The sequence below is a fragment of the Notolepis coatsorum genome (genome assembly GCF_963971535.1).
Source record: "Notolepis coatsorum genome assembly, chromosome: 18".
Lineage (NCBI taxonomy): Eukaryota > Metazoa > Chordata > Actinopteri > Aulopiformes > Paralepididae > Notolepis > Notolepis coatsorum.
The window spans coordinates 100,797,777-100,820,673 of record NC_140182.1 but is presented as its reverse complement, the minus strand read 5'-3'; the positions used below and the strand labels follow the sequence as shown (position 1 = coordinate 100,820,673).

The window sequence follows — 22,897 nt, the reverse complement described above, 5'->3', positions numbered from 1 at the left end:
CCTTTCTGTGTGGATTTATGTTCTTCCCGTGCTCGGAAGGGTTTCCCCTCCCAATAAGATAAACCCAATGGAAAAACATGCACAACAGATTGCTAACGCTTATGCATCCCTGGGGAAGGACGACGGGAAGTGCAAAGAACATTTCATCAGCGACTCAGTGTGTGTGCGTGTGTGTGTGTGTGTGTGTTCCTGTGGGTCGCCCATCGCATGTGTGTGTGTTAAATCTGCATGATAAATAAAGACTTCTTCTTCTTGAACTGTAATATGCCAAACTCTAGGAAAGTTGAGGAAATAGCGTCTGCAATTCACTAGAGGTGAACACATTGGTCCGTTTTATATCAGATTATCACATCCTCCTCATAACAGAATGATAGGTTAAAAATGGGTAAATGCCTCTTTAACAAAAAGATATACATAGGAGATATTGCATGTAAATATGTCATGTAATTATCATCAACACTATGGCTATATCTGAGAGTAACATTATACCTAAAAGGGTCATTTCTCCTAAAGCCTTTCTAGTGTCCATGGAATGACATTAAAAACCTGTTTAGCTATTTCCTAGTGAACCCTCCACCAAAAATATAAAGCCAATTTATTATGACTATAATCTCCACAAAACTACAAACTGCCTAATTTTCTGTTGCTTTGTAGAACATCATTGGGTTTCTTGAAAAGCGCTAGATAAATCCAAGCTACAGTATTATTATTATACAAATTGAGTTGGTTTGAGAATGATTGAGTTGGAGTGTGTGATGTCATTATTATATCACATATTCCAGGAATTATTAAATACTGCTCAGTAAAATTATGAAAATTATAAATATATACTGTCTCTCTTTGTATTGGAGAAGACTGTAAGCTAATTTCCCAAAATGTTGGTGAGTTTCCTGGGAACTGTTCATCACTCTCTAAGGTCTTGATATTTCTTTTTTTATTCCATGCTTCCTGGAATATGTGACATCACACATTCCAACTCTTTCACTTAACCTTCTGTAGTGTGTTAGTGAACGGGTTAATAACAAAAAAACAAATTAGTTTGCACAAGACTAGTTTATAGTTGTGGAATAGGTGTGACATTACGGGCAGAATAAATCAATAAATATTTTTGGCTGGGGGGGTTTGTTAACACTGGGAGGGACTTGATTTCAACAATACAGAAACTGCAGAATGGAGAGTGACAGTGAAGTTAGCCTTAGTTTTGTATTATCAGAGGTGGGATTATTTAAATGTATTGGATGGAAGTTTTATTTACGCTGTCATGTACAGGATGGATCCGTGACAAAACGTTGCCACTTTCCCGTTATAGATACACAAATAGAGAGTGCTGTATATGCAGGGGCATGAGGTAACAAAACAAAAGTTGTTTTTCACTTCATTGGCACCACCCCACTTCAAGACCCACCCCTCCCCCATGACCTTTCCCAGAGACCTGGGACCCTTTGGCCGGTTCTCTCACATTATTGTCCCATGGACAAAGATCTCTCAAAAGTCCGTCCAGCGCGTTGCAGCCAACGTCACTGTAACCATCACACAGACTTCCTCCTCTTCCCGAAGACGTTGTTGATGAGCTTGGCCATAGATTTGGAGCCACTGTAGCGTCGCCGGTCGGCAAGGTACTTCAGGTGCTCCATTACGTGTCGGATGAGGTGGGTGAAGAGGTTGGCGATGTCCTGGTAGCTCTCGGCAGCCGACACCTCCTGGAATTGGCACCTGTTCTCCTGCGCCAGGCAACGGCCCTCATCCTCACGCACCTGCCGGACGTGGCACAGATCCTGCTTGTTACCCACCAGACAGACGGGTACGTCCATCTCCCTGGAACAGATAGGTACATTTTCATCAAAAACAGATTCGATGAACATATTTGAGTTGAAATGATACGCAGTATGAAGCCTATACAAGCGGCACCAGATTTCACAAGAACTTGCTCCATTTTTCTTTTTTATTCTGAGATATTTCCACAGCAAACTGTAAAGACGACCCTTTTCTTTCAAGTCAATTTAACCACCTTGTGAAAACCAATTGGCATTTTTATTTATTTATTTATCCAGGAATGTCCCATTGAGATACAAGATCTCTTCTTCCAGGGAGTCCTGACCAACACGGCACACAACACGTTTCAACATAAAACAGGGCATTAAACAAAAAACATACAATTCAAATATAAATACAGAAGGCCATTTGTGCAGTGGCAAGGAGCATAATCAGATCAGCAATAGCATCAGGTAAAACAGTTACATGTTTCATAAAGGGCTAATCGTAGCATACCTTTAAAAGCATTTACAGTAGGAAGTGCCTCTAGTCTAGACAAAGTTTTACTTGCAGCGTATTCCATAAAAAGGGAGCATAGTGGGAGAATGCAGTTTTACCAAGCTCTGTCTGCATCAAAGGAACATTTAAAAGCATCCCATTTGCTGCTCGTCTGGCATGGGTACAAAAATGTTGTACGATCTTCATGATTTAATAGCCAGTGTGACTCACTGATGGCAAGATCTCCAGATACATAGTACCTGCTGTCCCTGCCCAAAATAAATCTGTTCCCTCTACATTACAGGGACGTCTTCGCATATATGACAAGGCAGGCTGATGGATGTGGTTGGCCCACTTTAGTCTGCACCAGATCTGCTGGCCGTCTGCATGTCGTAAGGTGAATCCCTCACTCTATGTATTTATCACAGCCTTGTCAGAACTCCCGACATACCTCGCACTCGAGCCCACGTCAGGATTCCTAATCAGCAAGTGTAGAAAGTGGGACGAGGAGGTTGTTTATATGTGAATATTAACAGTACATAACTTAGCGGTAGGAGAACTTTGGCAGAAATTAATGGATGGTTCTGTATGCTAGATAATAATTTTTGGTTTGTGACCCCTAAAAACAGAGGGACACCTGTTTGTGACCCCCCCCCCCTACATAGTCAAGCTAGACACAAAATAATTATTTATATTTCCCACTTTCACGTTTTTTAACTTGATTAATGACTGGATGAAGGTTTTAGACTAAAAGTTCAAGTTAAAGGAACTCGCCACCTGTCATGGTTTTTGCCTTATTTCACCTTTCTGTGAGGGACAGCTGTCTATTTTTGCTTTATTTAACCTCTCTGTGAGGGATAGCTGTCAATCCCTGTTCCCTGTGGTTAATTGCCTCATGGGTCGGCAGGTGTGTGGGCTTGATTGCACCTGATGCAGTGCAGCTGTGCCTATGGCCATGTGGAGTCTATTTAAGTTTGGAGATTGCAGTGTCAACTGCTTTTTCATTTCCTAGTGTTGGCTGTCCTTTTGGTCACGCTCATTATATTGAAGTGTAGTCTGATCTCTGATTCAGAATTGAGCTTTATGGTAGTCATTCTTATTTTATGCTACTCACGTGATTCTACACATAAACTCCCTTAGTGGAGGTTTATTGTTTTACTTTTTCCAATATAAACTCCTTTATTAGGAGGTGTCCTTGTGGCTTATTTACTTTTATACTATACCTCTTTATTGAGAGTAGTCCTGTTTTTTGGGACTTGATTTATTTTCTTAATTACTCACTTTGAGATTTCCACCTGTAAAGGTTGTTTTCTGTTGTTTAATTTCCCCCCTCTCCTAAGATATCTGCGTAAGCAGTCTAGTGGTTGTCCGTCTCACAGATAACTTTAAGAGTCCGTTATCTGCTGCGGGCGGCTACGTGGCATAGTGGGCAAGGCGCTCGCCACAAAATGCTGGAGACGCTGGGCTCGTCAGTTCGAGCCCAGCGCTCCACATTTGCTTTCAGTTTAGCTGGTCGTCCGTACTAATACACATTGGCCGTATTAGGGGGTGGGAAACTGATGGGTGGGGATCGGGCGTTGTGGACAGCGACTCCTACAGGTCGGTTGGTGCGCCTGCGCAGTAGAATCAGGAACTGTCGGGGGCAGCGTGAGCCTCCCACGCGTTACTCCTCGCCACTGAGAGATCGAGCTGCGCAGGTGAAAAGATGCGACTGCTGTTACCTCAAGTACCGGAGGGGACTTGTGCTATGTATGACTTAGTCCACATTGCAGCCGGCTTGTGGGAGGCAAGAAACAGCGTCCGTGACAGGGGAGGGTTGAATTGGATGATACGAAATTGGGATGGGAGAAAATATAGAAAATGGGAGAAAAAGTGGATAAAAAAAAAAGAGTCCGTTATCTGCTCATGACCCACACACACACACAGCCCTCACAGAATGAAAAAGCCATGACTGGGTCAGCAGATAACACAGGTCTCGAACAAGCACTAGCTGCGCAGCGTCAAGGATTGCTTTCACATGAGGAAGCTATCGTACAATTACAACAACAACAAGCTCTCATGGTGCAACAGCATGGGGAGATGTATGAAGGATTGCGCAAGATGGATAGTTCCATGCGTGATTTGGCTGACCGCATAGCCATTGCACAATTACCTCCCCCTCACCAGAGCCCACCTAATGTCTCTCAAGCACTACTTACAGGCCCCCGGTCATTACCTTGTGAGGCTAAAGTCCAGCTCCCCTCACGCTTTAATGGGGAGTCAGGTAAATGCTGTGGTTTTCTGGCACAATGCCTATAGTGTACAGAGCCCAGTCTTCTCGTTTTCAGTCTGAGGATTCACGTGTTGCCCTAATTCTATCCCTGTTGGAGGGACCTACCCTCGATTGGACTGTTCCACTCATACGGGCTCAGGCTCCAGTTTTAAACGACTCACAGGGACTCATGAATGAGATGGAGATCATTTTTGATCATGAACTCTACGATAAAGAGGTCGCCATGAAGCTGACGCGCATGCGCCAGGGCGCCAGTAGTGTAGCTGAGTTTTCCATCGCTTTCAGGACACTGGCTGGGGCTACAGGCTGGCCTGAGGGACCACTCATCACTTTGTTCACCAACGCGTTATCTGATCAGGTTAAAGATGCTTTGGCGGTTGTGGATCTCCAGACAATTTTGACACACTGGTCACTACCGCCATACGCGTTGATAACCGGATCAGAGACCGTGAGCGTGAGAGGCGAGCCAACGTGTTCGTGTCCCGCTGGAGGAAGTTTCGTCCTTTCCTCCACAACCTTCAGTGGCCAGCTCGTCTGAACCTATGCAGGTGGACAGCACTTCTGTGCGTGACTCCAGGCAGACTGGTTCTCATGTGGACTGGTGCCGGTACTGCAGGAGAAAAGGTCACACGAGGGTGGAGTGTCCGAAACTGAAGGGAAACGGTCAGTCTCGCTTGTGGGCCGAGAGACACTAGTGAGACATCACATCACCCCCTTTCGAACCTTTTTGCCTGTGGTTTTAGGCTGGAATAGGCAGTCTGTTAAGGTTGACGCGTTTTTAGACTCGGGGGAAGTGGACAGTTTCATGGATTCCAGATGGGCTGAGGACTCTAAAATACCTGTACATTCCCTCCATAAGCCCTGTAGTGTCACAGCGTTTGATGGACAGCCATTGGGTACAGGCAGTGTCACCAAAAGAACCAATTATTTATCTATGCGGGTTGCTTATGGGAACCATTCTGAGCGCATTCGATTATTTTTGGTGGATTCCCCCACGTATCCCATTGTGCTGGGTCATTCTTGGCTTAATAAACACAAGCCACAGATAAATTGGGGTGAGGAGAGGGACACTGTCATGCAGTGGGGCTCCCAATGCCGTCTGTTGTGAAGGGCCAGATTAACACTGAGAATCTACGTTTGATTGTTTTATATAACTTGTATATTATTTATATATATAAGCTATATCCCTTTAAGCCTCTGTTTGAATCATAGCATTATTCGCTTTCCTCATTGGATAATGCCCTTGACGTTCGCGGCGCCAAGGACCGCGCCCCTGAGACAGGTTCAAAGGCGAGTCTGGACAAGTTGGGACATGCCTGGTGCCAGCGCATTGATTCCAGACAAGAGCTGAGGCTGGGCACTAGAAAGCCCTCTAAGTATATATATCGTGGAAGAGTGTGTTCGTCTAGCAAGTTGTTCGGAGTTCGGCGTTCGTGTGTGAAGTAACGTGAAGTTCGTCCGGAGTAATGCAACAGCAGTAGCTGCACCTAGCGTATAGCAGAGTCAAGTTCGACCTAACTTAATGTGAAGTAAAGAGTCGTCATTTAGTGTGAATCGTATTACAGCAGTTCGTTCGGTGTGCAGCATTAACAAGCAATTTGTTCGTTTAGTAACTAGTGTGAACCTTAGCAAGTGTGTGTGGACTTAGTAATTAGTGCCAGCACACGAGGAGGGCCTAGTAGCAGAACTATTGGACATGTGCACATTGGAACCTACCGCAGCGATATTGTAGAACCATTATTGGTTGGATTATAGTGATTGTGGAACGTACTACCGTGGAGAAGAGCATCGTTAATACCCACTGTCGTTTGGATTTAACTACCTTGAAGATCTTACCTCGGGCTAGCTTCGAGGACGAAGCTGGCTGGCTATCATCATTGCTATCGGGCATTGGATTACAGCTATTACCTTGCTACTGAGCACTTGGATTATAAGGACCGGATCCGTATGAGAACCCCTTTTCTTCAAGTGAACAGCCTGAGTATCCGTACCTTCTTCCTTCCCCTGGAGCTTACAATTCTGGGAGGATATCACCTGTCTCCAGCGGTACCCTCGTTTGCCCCCCTATATTGCCATCCCACGCCAGGCAGCGTTTGGTCTAGTATACCCAGCTTAGGAATTATTCATTCCCACTGACTTTGCTACTCGCTGACTTTCTCATATTATTCGCCATAAAAGAGCGACCAAGTAATTCCCATTTGTATATTGGATGCATAATAATAAATACTGTAAATGATATTTCCTTGTCACCGTGCCGTCTATTCTGAGTGTCTGCCATATTTAACTGTACTGTCTGGCAAGTAATAATAATAATAAGTAGTAGTGGTTTAATCTATTACAATCTTTAATACAGTCAGGGTTTTGTAACCCCTCAGTTACACCGTCACCGTTGTTTCCAAATTCCTCCGTCACCCACGAGTTATGATCAGTTTAGTGAGAGCGGTTGTGATCCTGTTGAAGCAGTGGGCGGTCTTGGTTTCCAGAGCCCACTCTCTCAACCATTGCACTCCCAGTCATCTGTCAATCAGGATGGGAGTTTGGAATGGGATCCACAGTTTGATTGGGACTCCCTCAGTGAGGAGGTTCTGGCGGAGGACAGTTTAGACAGTTTAGAGGCTCTGTGTGTGGACTTCTCCTCGCTTACTTGTACAGCTGACCCCCTCATGGAGAGCACCAACATCATGAGAGTGGACTCACACCCGTTACCAGAGGGAGTTCCCACTGTCTATGCTGACCTCAGTGAGGTGTTTAGCAAACAAAGGGTCACCATCCTGCCACCGCACCGACCTTATGATTGCACCATCGAATTGCAGCCGGGCTCTATTCCCCCTCGTGGTTCCTTGTACTCGTTGTCGGTCCCGGAAAGCGCAGCTATGAACACCTACATCAAGGAGGCTGTGGCTACCGGTTTTATTAGACCTTCCACTTCACCTGCGGCTGCTGGATTCTTTTTTGTGGGAAAAAAGGATGGAGGACTGAGACCCTGCATCGACTACAGAGGTCTGAACAGCATTACAGTAAAAAACCGGTATCCCCTTCCCCTGATGAACTCGGCGTTCGATCGCCTCCAGGGGGCATCCATTTTTACCAAACTTGATCTCCGCAATGCCTACAATCTGGTGCGCATACGCCAAGGGGATGAGTGGAAGACCGCGTTCAACACTCATAATGGTCACTACGAATACCTGGTGATGCCATTTGGTCTTACTAATGCCCCTTCAGTTTTTCAGGCGTTAATCAATGACGTGCTCAGGGAGATGTTGGAAAAGTTTTTTTCGTCTACTTAGATGACATTCTGATATTCTCCAAGTCCATTTCTGACCATGTCAAACATGTCAGGCAGGTCTTGAGGTGCCTTTTGGATGCACGGTTGTTTGTGAAGGCTGAGAAGTGTGCCCTCCATGTCCGCTCTGTGTCCTTTCTGGGATTCATTGTATCTGAGGGGAGGATTCAAATGGACCCCAAGAAGGTGTCAGCAGTGACAGACTGGCCTACACCCGTCTCGGTTAAGCAGGTGCAACGATTCCTAGGATTTGCAAACTTCTACCGTCATTTTATTTGTAATTTCAGTTCAGTGGTAGTCACAATCACTTCATTCCGCTGGTCAAGCTGCCATCTGCTCAGAAGACCGCTCAACTGGTGGTTGACCATGTCTTCCGAATTCATGGCATCTGCCAGGACGTGGTGTCGGACCGTGGACCCCAGTTTACTGCTCGGTTTTGGAAGGCCTTCTGTGCTCTACTGGGTGCGACGGTTAGCCTGTCATCAGGGTTCCACCCGGAGAGCAATGGGCAAACAGAGCGCACCAACCAGTCTATGGAGAGTACGCTTCGCTGCTTGGCCTCCTCCAATCCAACTGGCATGGGCAGAATATGCACATAATTCATTGTGCAATGCATCCACTGGTCTCTCCCCATTTGAGGTTCAGTTTGGGTATCAGCCTCCACTGTTTCCTGAACAGGAGTGGGACGTGGGGGTGCCATATGCCGAGGCGTTTATCCGTCGGTCTCGGGCAACATGGAAGAGGGTACGTTCGGCTCTTGTGTGTGCTGCGGCCCGGCACAAGCGGTCGGCGGATGTACACCGTCGCCCTGCGCCTTCCTACCGTGTGGGCCAACAGGTGTGGCTTTCCACAAGCAACCTTCCATTATGGGTGGAGTCGCGCAAACTCGCTCCCCGTTTTGTGGGCCCTTTCACTATTGTTCGCAAGATAAACCCAGTCACGATGCATCTTCGGTTACCCTCGTCAATGAGGGTACACCCTACATTTCACGTATCCCGCCTTAAGCCGGTTCGGAGGAGCAGGTTGGTTCCTGCAGAGAGACCTCCACCTCCCACTCGATTCGTTGATGGCCAACCTGTGTATACTGTACGGCGTATCCTGTCCAGTAGGCGGGTTGGTAGGGGTATACAGTACCTGGTGGACTGGCAGGGTTATGGGCCAGAGAAGCGCACGTGGGTTCCGGCCAGGGACGTCTTGGACCCTGAGCTTGTTCGGGAGTTTCGGAGACGTGTCTCAGAGGGTCAACCACCAGTTGAGCGGTCTCCTGAGCAGATGGCAGCCGTGAGAATAGCAGACCCTGGCACTCTGACTACGACATCATCTTTGGCAGAAGATGTAGTCGGGCCTGCGCCATGACCAGCTGCAGGAGGGGGGTGTCGCGCCGGAGCTAGGCTCCGGCCATAGCTTCTTTTGGCCTAGCCAGCGAGAGGCCTTCGTCGACGTGGAGATCAACCTGTGTTGCGGCCTTTCGCCCTGCGTTCCTTGATGCAGGTAAGATGTCCATTGGACATTACCCCACTCTTCCTTCCTTCCCCTCCTGAATGTTTTTGTTAATAACGATGTCTTTGTCTACAAAACATATGTTATATTATCGTACTTGGCCATCGCGTCCCGCTCTTAAAGCCTATCGAGATATACCTCATCTCATATACCTATTGTACTCCATCAATGAAGGGAAAAAAAACACGTACACCTACACCTGCCGGGTCCCGCCCCTATGGAGGCGTAGCCTATAAGACAGTGGGCCTGGTCACCAAACACTCTGCCTCTATTTTCGTTTCCATCATAACGGATGCAGTGCACCTTATGTTAACTAGTTGTTATGAAAAGATTCAAGAAATTGCGTAATGTTGAAAGCTTACCGGAGGTTTGCTTACCCCTGGCATCTTCGAGGCATGTTTCAGCGACACGTCGGGCCTATGTTGATGTTTCCTCGTCTGACGGCAGCAGACCAAGGGGCAGCGTACACGGTTGGCTATCGAGCCGGCTTGTACAAAGGTAGGCCCTGTGTCATCAGGCATCAATGTTGGTATTGGTAATGCTGTGGAGTATGTTTCGGCGCCAGGGCCGGGGTGGCTTGGTGAACGTTCCACTGCAGTGGACGTTTTCCTGGCGATCCTGGAGCACTCTGCTAACGCTAATGCTACTAATGCTACTACTGCTAATGCTAATGTTGACGCTGAAATGGGTCGTTGTTCTAATAATCCCCGCCGCGGGACATTGCCGCTTTTCCCTCCTCTTGCCTGCTTCATTGATGAAGGTCAGTCGGTTGCTAATGTGGGGGGTTTCGCTGAGTCCTATTTACCTTTTTTACGGGTAAACGGGCTAACAACAGGGTGCAGGCCGGGTGGCGTGTACCGCTTCCGCAACGGATTCTATTTCCGGGGTTGCCCTGATTGGCCGTGACGGCCACGTGACACGCCGCGGCCACGCCCCGCGGCAAAACGCAGAGGCTGCTGTGTTTCACTGCCGCTTCCCCACTTCAACGCCGCAGCAGCAATTGTCGCGCCACATTTTTTTTTTTTTTTTTTTTTATTATTTTTTTTTATTATCTTTCTTCCCCTAATTTTTTCCCGATTTTTCTCCCATCCCACCCTTCCTGGTTGTTGCGTACTTTCCCCTACTGTTGGTCCGGGAGACCGGAGACTGTCACATGCTTTCCTCCGACGCATGTGCAGCCTGGGGCAGGCCAACCTGGCCGCGCAGGTTCTCACCGGGGAGAGTGTAGCGTGTGGGAGGCCACACTATCTCTCCTCAGATCCAACCCTCGCTGAGCAGGCGCCCCGACCGAACTGTAGGGGTCGCTGTCCACAACGCCCAGGACCCACCCTTCAGCTTCCCACCCCCTGATACAGCCAATTGTATCAGTGCGAGAGGACAGCCAAGCTGATAGCAACGCCGGGAGCTGGATTCGAACAGGCGAATCCTAGTATCTCCCGGTGTTGGTGACGAACGTAATCTCCGTGCGCCACCTGCCCCCCCATCGCGCCACTCTTAATCATTTATCATTTAACATTTGAAAGGCATACATTGTTGTCATACAGAAGTACAGAATACTTTTATCCAAAATGCTTCTCATTGTCGCGCCACATCTCCCGAGTGCAGAGCTGTGCCCCACTGCCTTTCACATCGCGTCACGCTTAATCATTTATCATTTAACATTTGAAAGGCATACATTGTTGTCATACAGAAGTACAGAATACTTTTATCCAAAATGCTTCTTACTGTTACACTGTTAGAGACTGTGCTAGACAAATGAATGACTAATTCGGTCAGAAATAACGTTAGTAAGCACTGCTTATATGCTTATTATGTCTGCGGGGTACAGTAAACGTTTCCCCCGGTACATTCTGAAGAGCACACCGCTGTATGTTGGAGAACCAGCGGTCTTCCGCTCCTCCTCACTCGAGTGAGAGCAAAGCCGTGCCAGGGGTGCGGCACCTCGGCACAGCTCAGCCCTGTGTGATCGAGCAGGAAGGAGGAGATGGGAGTCCTTCCATTCGGAATATGTTGTTTCTTTACACATATGTTGGATTATGAATATGTCTTTATAGCTATGCTGCCAGGCTGGAATATGTTGTTTCTTTACACATATGTTGGATTATGAATATGTCTTTATAGCTATACTGCCAGGCTGGTCCGCGACCCTCCGTGCTGCGATCACCAGCGGGGAGAATATGCTCACGCGAGCGGCATCGCTGAGCTCTGGTGACGGTCTTATTGGGGCTTATGCCGAGAAGCAGTAACACAACATTGCAACTGTTGTGTTACTGCTTTCTGACCGAATTAGTCATTAATTTGTAGCTATAAAGACATATTCATAATCCAACATCTGTGTAAAGAAACAACATATTCCGATTGGAAGGACTCCCATCTCCTCCTTCCTGCTCGATCACACAGGGCTGAGCTGTGCAGAGGTGCCGCACCCCTCGCACGGCTTTGCTCTCTCACTCGAGTGAGGAGGAGCGGAAGACCGCTGGTTCTCCAACATACAGCGGTGTGCTCTTCAGAATGTACCAGGGAGAAACGTTTACTGTACCCCGCAGACATAATAAGCATATAAGCAGTGCTTACTAACGTTATTTCTGACCGAATTAGTCATTAATTTGTCTAGCACAGTCTCTAACAGTGTAACAGTAAGAAGCATTTTGGATAAAAGTATTCTGTACTTCTGTATGACAACAATGTATGCCTTTCAAATGTTAAATGATAAATGATTAAATGATACACAGCTAAATCTACGCTCTCTCATAAATGATTAAATGATACACAGCGAAATCTATGCTATCTCATCCTGCTTTCGCCAACGGCAGCGTGCTTGCCGCTGCGGCTGCCGCGGGGGCGTGCCACGGCGTATCACGTGGCCGTCGCGGCCAATCAGGCCAACCCCGGAAATAGAATCCGTTGCGGAAGCGGTACACGCGGCCGGGTGTACCGTGGCTACGTAGCCAGGTAGCTTTGTTCCTGTGCCCCGGCGGGGATGAACGATGTCCCACCCGGCCGATGCTTGAGAGCGAATCGGCTCGGAGGGTGGCAGTATGGACGGATGAGTGGTATACTGCTGCAGGATGGTTTGTAGCGGCGGCCAGTGTTATGGCTCAGCTGGCTAGTTTCCTATCCACATTGGCGTCGGGTAGTAGGGCTATGGGTCCAGCCGACATTGTAAACATGTTGCATGTTTGTGGTGTTATAGAGATCTTGACTCAGTCGCAAGCTATAACTGCGGGGAGGATTAGGATGCTATCAACGTTTGTTGTTTGTTTGGTGGAAGCACTCTCCTCTTGGGGAAGAGGATAGGTTTTCTCTCCTCACGACTCCTTTTTCCACGGAAAGTCTTTTTGGTCGTTCTGTGGAGGCGCAGGCGGTTGTTGATCTGGGTCCGACACCGCCTCACGCTGTGCAGCCAGAGGTGGGAGCACGGTCTCGTCAACGACTGTGGCGAGATCCTCGACAGGCGGCCATGTTTCCCCCGCCAGTGGTGCCCTGGGCGGAGAGTCAACAGGGTTCCACAAGGCCGACAGCCTTGGCGGCCGAGGGATCGGCCATTTTGGGTGAATTCGGCTTGGATAAAACAAGCCGTCGTCACTTTGCCGCGAGCAGCCCGCTCCCCGTTCAATCCTCTCTCTGTTACCCACGGAAGCGGGGCTCTGATCGTTCTCCTTTGGCTGCGGGCCGCGAACCTTCTTTGAAGCGCATGCGGCCCCATTCTTCACTTCTCAACTCCTTCTGCTTGCTGTCAGAAGGGGAGACTGGTTTACCTCCATAGACCTGAAGGATGCGTATTTTCACAACCCGATTTTCCCTCCTCACAGGAAGTTCCTACGGTTCCTGTTTCAGGGCGTAGCGTACGAGTACCAGAGGTTGCCGTTCGGCTATTCTCTGGCTCCCCGCACATTCACCAAGTGTGTGGCGACTGCGCTGGAGCCTTTACGTCGTCGGGGGATACGAGTTCTATTCTATCTCGACGACATTCTACTCCTCAGTCGTTCGGAGGAGGTTGCCAGGTCTCATACCAGGCTGGTGGTGGAATTCCTCACCAGGCTGGGTTTTGCTGTGAATTGGAAGAAGAGTACGCCTCTTCCCAGTCAACAGGTGGAGTACTTGGGCTTGACGTTGAGGTCGAGGCCCATGATTGTAACCCTCTCGGAGCAGCGCCGGGTGTCTATCCTTCGCGCGCTTGGGGGTTTCCGTCTGGGAGGGACGGTCACGGCGCTACAAGTGATGCGTCTGCTCGGTATGATGGCATCTGCTCACACGGTGGTTCCTCCTGGCCTCCTCTTCATGAGGAGGATACAGAGGTGGTTTTTCTCTATGAGAATAGATCCGGTGAGGGACAAATGGAAACGGTTGACGGTTCCTTTGTCGATATGGGGAGATCTCGCCCATTGGAAGAGGCTGGGTATCCTCACCATTGGGGTCCCCATGGGCAGCAGGCGCTCACACGTCACGGTCTTCACCGACGCCTCTCTCACGGGTTGGGGAGGGACGTGTCGGACCCACGCAGTGGGGGGCAGCTGGACGGAGGTTCATGCTGGCCCGTCTACCCCGCACATCAATGTGTTGGAATTGAAGCCGGTCCTCCTGGTCCTCAAACGGTTCGACAACCTGGTGGTAGGCGAGCACGTTTTGGTCAGGACAGACGGTATAACGGCAGCGGCGTATATCAACAGGCAGGGTGGGACTCGTTCCATCCGCCTGCTCTGGGCAGCGGTCGAACTTTGGCTATGGGCATCTCGCAGGCTGCGCAGTCTGAGGGCGCTCCACATTCCTGGTACAGAGAATATGGGCGCGGATATGATGTCTCGGGTTACGACGAGTGGGAACCCCCCCCCCGACATAGTCAGACAGATCTGGGATCGGTTCGGGGAGGTCTCGGTAGATCTGTTTGCGTGCCGACGCTCTCACAAGTGCCCCTTGTGGTTCTCGGTCAGTCGAGCAGATCATCCCCCCTTGGGGGTGGATGCCTTCTCGACCTTTCCATGGCCGCCCGGTCTTCTGTACGCCTTTCCTCCTGTACAGCTGTTGGGTCAGCTGTTGGAGCGGATACGGAGGCAGCGCAGGACGGTGATCCTGGTCGCGCCGGACCGGGGCACGGCAGTGTGGGGTCCCGGTCTTGATCCAGCTTCTGGTCGCTCCTCCTTGGGTCATTCCTTGGTCGGCGACGGCCCTCTCACAGCACAACGGGTCACTGTTCCAGTACCCGATGTTGGGCCAACGACTGTTGGTGTGGCTGGTGGGAGGGTGAGTCTGGAGAGGATGGACCCTTCTGTGGTTGATACCATCCGGAATGCACATGCTCCCTCCACTGTCGCGCTTTACGCGGGCAGATGGCGTATGTTCCAAGAGTGGTGTAAGGCGGGGGGCCGGGACCCAGTCTCCTGCCCCCTCGATGCTGTCCTGCGTTATCTCCAGTCTCTCCTTGGTAGACTGTCGGCTTGGACGGTGAGGGTATATGCGGCGGCTATATCCTATCATGAGGGGTTTGAGGGGAATGTCTTGTTCAGCCACCCTCTTGTGAAGCGTTTCCTGCTTGGCGCTCGACGCGCTAAGCCGGTGCAACGCTCTTTGGCTCCGACTTGGGATCTTCAATTGGTCCTCGGTCAGTTGTCCTTGGCCCCGTTTGAGCCGCTCGAGCAGGCGCCGTTGGGACAGCTGTCTTTCAAGACCGCGTTCCTGCTGGCTGTCACCTCCGCTAAACGTGTGAGTGAGCTCTGTGCTCTTTCGGTACGTCCAGAGTGCCTGTCTTTTCGGGCCGATTGCGGTGCCACTCTGCGACCTAATCCTGCTTTCATGCCTAAGGATATCCGGAGTTCCTTCCGCTCCCGGGATATTGTGGTTCAGGCGTTTCGTCCTCCTCCTCACGCTAGTGAGTTAGATGCGGGCCTTCACCTGTCATGTCCGGTCCGTGCTTTGGGAATTTACCTCAGGTCCGTGCTTTGGGAATTTACCTCAGACGTACTCAGGACCTCAGGGTTACCGATCAGCTTTTTGTCTGTCACGGTGGTTCTCGTGCCGGTAAGGCACTGTTGAAACAGCGCCTGTCCCATTGGTTGTGCGAGGGCATTGCCCTCTGCTACACGTTGGCTGGGCAGGATCCCCCTGGGGGCATCAGGGCGCACTCCACTCGTGGGGTGGCTGCCTCTGCCGCTCTCCTGGGTGGGGCCTCGGTGGAGGACATCTGTGCTGCAGCTTCATGGTCCTCCCCGGGCCCCTTTGTAAGGTTTTACCTCATGGACATGACCGGGGGTTCTGTCTCCCAGGCGGTTCTGGGGTCTGTGGCCTTTCCTGCTTCCCGTCCTTTGGTAGGGTAGCAGGAGTGTGTGGGTATGGGCCACAGTGTGTAGGTCACACGTGGTTCCGCCTGTGCTGTGTGTTCAAGGGGTTCTAGTTCCCTCTTGCTCGCACTCAGGTGGAGTTGACTGCGCCCCCCCTTCATTAGGAAGGATGGGGTGACGGGGCTCCCCAAACCCCTTGATGTGGGCTTACGGGTCCTCAGGGGGTGCATCTGTCGGGCCTCGCGTCCGCTCTAACCCATATCTCGATAGGCTTTAAGAGCGGGACGTGATGGCCAAGTACGATAATATAACGTAAGGTTATGTATATAACCTAGTTATATGAGTACTGGCTAAGCGTCCCGCTCTTAAGCGGCCCTGAGTTCCCTTTTGAGGGATCTTTTACTGGAAATGGGATTTTTGGCGAGGAAGAGTGTTTGGTGACCAGGCCCACTGTCTTATAGGCTACGCCTCCATAGGGGCGGGACCCGGCAGGTGTAGGTGTACATGTTTTGTTTTTTTCGTTGATGGAGTACAATCGGTACATGAGATGAGGTATATCTCGATAGGCTTTAAGAGCGGGACGCTTAGCCAGTACTCATATAACTAGGTTATATACATAACCTTACGTTACTTAACTACATTTGGAGATACGACGTGTGCTGTATGTGAATTGTCTTGGCCGCTTTGTATAGCTTGGGTTAGCATTGGCCAAGGCTTGTGCCTTTCTCTCTACCTAGGAACAGCGTTGTTTTTTACGTGAGTAAAAATGAACTGGGTTTTTTGTTGTATGATGAGAAGTTGGGTGTCTTCATGTAACGTTTAGACAACGTGGCTGAGCCCACAACTGGCTGGGTTACCCTACAATGCTGTGCATAGTGGCATGTGATCGAGGGCTGAGTCCCTCTCTTAGCTTGTTATTCTTACTTGAGGGTAATGATGAAAATAACAAGTGGCAAGTTTTTTTCACACATAAGCAGAGCTGTGCCTGTTCAAACAAGGTCTTCGGCTGTGCTGGCGTGCATGATGTAAAGCTTACTCTACACATTTGGCGTCGTATCAGGGGTAAGGTGGTGAGGGGTGGGTGAAATTATTCCCCGGTTTGCCCCTGGCCCCACCGCCTCCCCAAAATGTGTGTTGATTCACTTTATTTTTGGGGATACGGTGTAAATCCCTCAGCTTCTGCTGGGGTTGTGCTCTTGCTTAGAGAGAGGTAATTTCTCTGAAAGAATTTTGGTTGTGTCATGTAGACTTAGCAAGGCCTGTGACCAGCACTTAATCGAGGACTTATGTCTTCTCTCATAATAAAAAACGTTGTTCCTCTTACAGTAGTGAGAGTGTACTTTTGCCCTTTTTTGTTGTGATGGAGGGTCCACAACTGGGTTAGGTGTTGGCCTACAGAAGTTACATGTGTAAGCTCTTGTACCAGGGCCCCTGGCCCCTCTCTTGGTCTGTGTTTTTTTCTTCCTTTAGGGTAAAGGTGTAAAAATTCAGGTGGCAGGTTTGCACATGAGCCTGAAGCGATGTATAAAACCAGTTTTTGCACAGGCGAGGTTATCATCTGTGGCTGGCGTGCAGAATGTGAAGCTGTTATCTTAACAGGTTTCAAGTTTCAAGTTTCTTTAATACAGTAGTTGTCATACAGAAGTACAGAATACTTTCATACAAAATGCTTCTTACTGTTACGCTCCAGAGACTGTGCTAGACAAGATAAGTATCAAATAACATAGTATAGCATGTAAATTAGAAGTAGAAAATGAGGTCACAGTGTTCAGTATAGACATATGTACAATGTTCGATGCAGAATAGACGTAACTGAGTTACCATATAATATACAATACTATGCAGTGTACTAATGTACAGTACTATATAGTGCAAAGCAGAAATGGGATGAGGTACAATTTAGGTACAATTTACAGTAAGATGTACGAGTTGTAGTGCAAATCCTTTATCAATAAATATAAAGTGTGGGGAGTGGGTGCTACAGTGTGTTTGTTTAAAGTGAGTGTGTGCGTGTGGATGTGTGTGCTATGTGCGTTTGATGGTTGTTGTGTAGTGTTCATTGTTCGTTGAGCAGCCTGATGGCCTGGGGATAGAAGCTTCTTCTGAGTCTTTCTGTGCTCGCCTTGAGACTCCTGTATCGCTTGCCTGACCGCAGCAGTTCAAAGAGGCAGTTGTTCGGGTGACTGGAGTCCTTAATGATTCTCTTAGCCTTGCCCCTGCACCGCTTGTTGTAAACCAGTCTTGGCCATGCCTGGTCTTAAACCAGCTGGCGCTCATTAGCAATCACGCGGCAGTATTTGTACCTGCCCGTTTCTCACATTCATTGTCGCGCCATTGTTTTGTCATTGTGTTGTTTTGCAACCTTGTGTTCGGTCACTCACTCTGTTCACTCCTGTATTCCCCGTGAGTCCGTTCCTTTCTTAGTCCACTTTTGCCAGCACTGCTGAGTATTGTTTTCCGGCTTTTACAGTTCGTTTTTGTTTGCTACCGTTTGTAACGTATCATTGTTGCTTGCAAACTTCAAAGTAAAAGCCCTTCATTTCATTCCGTCGTCTCTGCCTCTACTCTCTCTGCTCGTGTCCTGCATTTGGGGTCTCCTCACCTATTCCCACACCGAACCCTCACAGAGGTGGTTGCTGTCAACCCCTCTAGGCATCTCTGTGTAGGTCCCGGTCCGCCAGGCCCAGGTCCAGACTCGTTCCCGTCGACCTGTTGGCCTGGGTTAACCCTTTGAAAAAACTGAAACACTTTGTTTCTAGGTTTTTCTTGGTGGGTTAAGGGAACAACCGCCTCCTGTTAAACTAAACATAGATAGGGAGGTGGTTGGTTCTCCGGTGTGTTGGTAGCAGAGTCGACTCTCGGGTTGAGGCCGGGCTTGACCGCGTCTGCCCGAGAGTGTGCCCCCGCATTTTTCATGACGTCTGCCAATGGTGTCGGCCTCTCCTTTGAACCTCGACCCCGCTGGAGGGATCGGGTTTGTTGAGGTCATGACATGGTGCACAGCATACCGAACACCCCTTCCGCCGGGTACTGTTCTTACAGTAGACCCTTTAGGCGCCTGTCTAGTCCGCAGTGCTCCAGGCACAGGTAGAGTTCTGGCCTGTTGCCTGGATTGAGGGATCAACCCCCTTGGGGGTTGTCTCCCCGGCGCGCCATCTGGCCCCACAGTATTGTGGGGGGGTAGCCTCTTGGGGCTTACGGCCATGCCAACCTGGACACGCCCGATCTCGTCAGATCTCGGAAACTAAGCAGGTTCGGCCCTGGTAGTTCTTGGATGGGGGACCCCCTGGGAATAACAGGTGCAGTAAACTAGAGTGCTTCAGGGTGGCATGCAAAAGGGGGGAAGATCCTGCTCTTGGATTGGGCCCTGTCCGATACGCTGGCGATGTGGGGGGTGGTGTCACTAGTGACCGTCTGGTAGGGTCTCGATGCTACGGCATCGTTGGCCTCCCCAGGCCCCCTTTCCGGGGGGTCCTGACCCTCAGGCTGTTCCTGGGGCTGGGTCCTCCTCCACGCTCCGCTGCTATGGCCTTGCCACGGGGTTGGGTTCTTGACCTTTGACCCCGTGATGTTGGGGGCTGTAACAGGGTTTTTTCTTCCCGTTCGTTCCCTAGTGGCATGTGGGATGCGCGCCTGAGTAGTCGCGGGTCCTTCTGTGTGAAGGTAAGTCCCACGATCTGCTCACCCTGTGCGTTGAGTTGCTAAACCCTCTTCGCATAGTTGGATCCGATTCCCACCCGTCCCCCTCTAAGGGGGTCCGGGGGCTCGGGTCCTCCCCGGTTCTGATGGTTGTGGGGGGCCTCAGCGGGTACATTTGTCGAGCTTCCGCTCTGCTCAGCTTTTGTGTTCCACTAGAGCGCAGAGCGTAAGCTATACGATATATAACATACGGTTATCCTATAACCATAGTTATATGAGTATAGCGAGCTCTCTTTCGAAGTTGGTTAGTTTGGAATCAGGGCTGGTGGTCTATCGCCCTGCTCTAAAGACAAACTCTAACCTTAACCAACTTCGAAAGAGAGCGACTTCGAAAGAGTCGCCAAGCTTAACCAGTTGGAAACAAGGCGGACAGTAATAAAATTTGCAATCAATCAATCAATCAATCAATTTAATAATCCACGCTCACTTAAAACAGCGCACCTCCCAGCTGCTTCTATAGAAAGTAGGTAAAAAAAACAAAAGAAAACGGGGAAGGACTGAGCTACTGCATCACATCCGTGAGGTGGAGCTGGATGATTGGACTGTGCCATTCTGCTACAGACAGAGGGGTGTTCTCAGAGGTCACTTCCATCTACGCCACACCTCTCAAGAAGAGGAATGTCTTTTCTCCCCTGTCATTTATTATGGATTGGCCAGCAGATAATATAACCTGCAATTAGGAGATGGAAGATAGTGTCTCTTGGTCAGAGGAACACTCATTATGGCACTTTAATAAGTTCTGTTTAGTTGATCTATGTTTAGTTTATATACAATTATCCTTTTTATATTTGTGTCACTTTTGCTTATTTTTTTTATATATATATATTTTGTCCCTATTTTATATGTTGGCCTTATTTCATATTTCGGCACTATTTTATATTTTGGCCCTATTTCATATTTTGGCCCTATTTCATATTTTGGCCCTATTTCATATTTTGGCCCTATTCTTCCACCTTTACCTGCATGCTCTTCCTATTTTTTACTTACCCTGGTCCTTCACACACCCCAATGTCAAAACTGCTGACAACATTGGCTCCTTTTACTACTACACTAAAACACACCTGTTCAGACATAATGTGTTCTACTTGTTTTGCGTTTTGCTGTTGCTAATTTGTTAGCAGCAGGGGCATAGAAGTGTGTGTGTGGGGGGGGACACACACCAAGCTGAGGGAGGGCCTTCAGAGTGTCTGGACTAAAATGTTTGATTTCGAAGACCACATGTTATGGCCACAAATGAATGGAAGCGGATACGAACCACTGGCCTAGTTTAAAACTCCGGGAGAGGTTTCTACTGAACGCACAGAGAGGAAATTAGTATCTACCTTCTTGTCTGACTCTGGAGATGTCGGTAAGGGCATTTCCCATATTGTTGGTGTGTTCCTTTAAGCATAATTGTAATTTTAGGACAGATTTGAAACATAGGGCATTTTCTGAAGGTATGGTAATAACAGTGCTGCTGCCCTTATTTCCACTATGGATGTGCCTGTGGGATCATTAAGTCAATGCATTTGTTAGCTTTCATTCTGGTGCAGAGGTTCTTCTGCAAGCCTCTGAAAAGGTTCCTCATTGTCCCAACGAAGTGACCTATTAGGTTATGAGACCCTTGTTGTGGTGCTGCTGACCCTTTGCAGTTGTCCGCTCGCGCCTCCCTGATCTGCCGCAGGATGTTCTTGGCATTGATGAAGGAGGTGCGGTCGCTGATGTTGTACACCACCACGAAGCCGTCCGCCCAGTCCACTGGCTCCTCCAGGATGCACCTGGCCTCTGTGCTCTGACAACAACAAGGGTTTAGTTCCAATGTTAGACATGCAAACGAAGAAACATTTGATTGAAATATGATGAATAAACGGATTTGTCTCAGGGACTTCGGTGCCGAGACATGATATTTTACAGTATGGACACACCTTATTGATTCATTTGAAGAATGATTGATGATATCAAAATAAAACTAAGGCCTAGTGGACCTTCATTCAAATAATAACAAATGTCTATGCTTACTATGCATAGTGAAGCACTCGTGTTTGGCACTGTTAATAAACGAACAATGCCACTTATCCATCCAGACATGTACGTACGTACCCCCTTACTGGCTTTGTTGCACACAATTTGTGGACCCATTTGGACCATTTGGATAAAAGCGTCAGCTAAATGATTAAATGTGAATGTCCTCCTATACAGCTAGGTAAGATGTTGGTCAAGCAAGCTTGCATTATAACTTGCATTTTGATGTAGAACTCTAAATCAGAGCATTGGGATTAATTGAGTAGGCTACTCAGACGAAGAACCATATAAGTCTGTTTTAAGTTTTCAGAGGTGTTTTCAAAATGTATTATTATAAGATGGTCGGTTAGACTTCACTCGAGTCATTTCTAGTTATATATCACGTTCACACTCCAAGTGATTTAGATGAACTGCAAATACATGGGCCGTCCAAAGAATGTCAAACCTGACTTATGTGGTTCTTCAGTGCAAGGGTTCAATTGGTTTGCAGTAGTCTTTGTTATTGTTATCTTGTTATCACGTAACCTTGAGAAGAAAAACAGAGCAGAAAGAGCACATGTCCGACCCCCGGGTGCCTCAGAGCTGTAAAGAAAGTCCTGTTTCTTTCACTACACACTTCATATTTTCTTTACGAAGGTCACCGGTGCTAAAGAGAATGCTAATGAGTCATACTGTAGCATTCCTTCTAAGAGAGCTATAGGGTTACAGTGGGCTTTAGCCCAAGAAGACCATGCCTGGCCCTTTTCTCGCGCACCTTGGGGGCATTCCAATAAAGCAGAGGCTAAAAACCCCTCGGTCTCTGGCCTTGTTGGCGGAGAAGCGCGCAGGTTATATGGCTCTCTCCTTCAAAGGCTCCATCATTGGCACATCTCCCCTCAGGACACACTCATAAATCCCTCCCGGTCGCCAACTTTAAGTGCAGAATGAACGCTCCACGTGCCTGACTGAGGTAAACATCGCAGCCGAGGGTGCGCCAGGTCATGGGCGTGGATCATCTCTGACATATCGTGGCCTGTGTTCCTGTGTGCATGCCAGCACACGACATATTCCAGCGCATGCCCTCAGGTCGCTACAGGTCAATTTTAACCAGACACACACGCTTCACAAACAGTTTTTTCCCCCACAGCAGTCCGAACACTAAACACCCTGGCCCGCCCCCCTTTGCACAGACGGGCAAGCATCCGTCACTGACTGACACTGTTATATGTGACCCGTATGTATTTATGTATCTATGTATTTATTGTGGGGATTGGGAGGGGGGCGTTTGATGTCTGATGTTTCATGTTGATGTCCCAGTGCTATTTAACATGCTGTACCGAAAGCAATTACCACCAACCATCGTTGTGTGGCATTAAAGTATCTTGTATCTTGTGTTTGTGTGTGTATCGGACTTAAGATCCTAGGATCGGGGACACATTTCAGACTAAAGACTTTGATTGGGGGTGGCTTGTCCAATTGGTCCAAATTTATTTTTGGTTTAGTGGTTAAGGTTAGTTAAGGTTAGGGTTAGGCATATAGTTGATTGATATGATTAGGGGCTAGGTAATGAATGTAAGTCAATGCAATGTCCCCAAAAGTGACCTAAGTAAACGTGTGTGTGTGTGTGTGTGTGTGTGT

General features: G+C 48.7%; 1 protein-coding gene across 1 annotated transcript in view; it reads right to left on the bottom strand.

Annotated features, from left to right (window-relative positions):
- Positions 1 to 1,529: 1,529 nt before the first annotated feature.
- LOC311245503 (ras-related and estrogen-regulated growth inhibitor-like protein) overlaps positions 1,530 to 22,897 on the bottom strand; it is a gene marked incomplete at its 3' end in the record, with an annotated part of 26,017 nt that continues 4,649 nt past the window's right edge. Inside the window, exons 4-5 of the mRNA XM_084335365.1 lie at positions 20,902 to 21,050; positions 1,530 to 1,815 (exon numbers count right to left, since the gene is read on the bottom strand). Coding sequence (XP_084191491.1) covers positions 1,530 to 1,815; positions 20,902 to 21,050 — 435 coding nt within the window. The remainder of the gene's footprint in view (positions 1,816 to 20,901; positions 21,051 to 22,897) is intronic.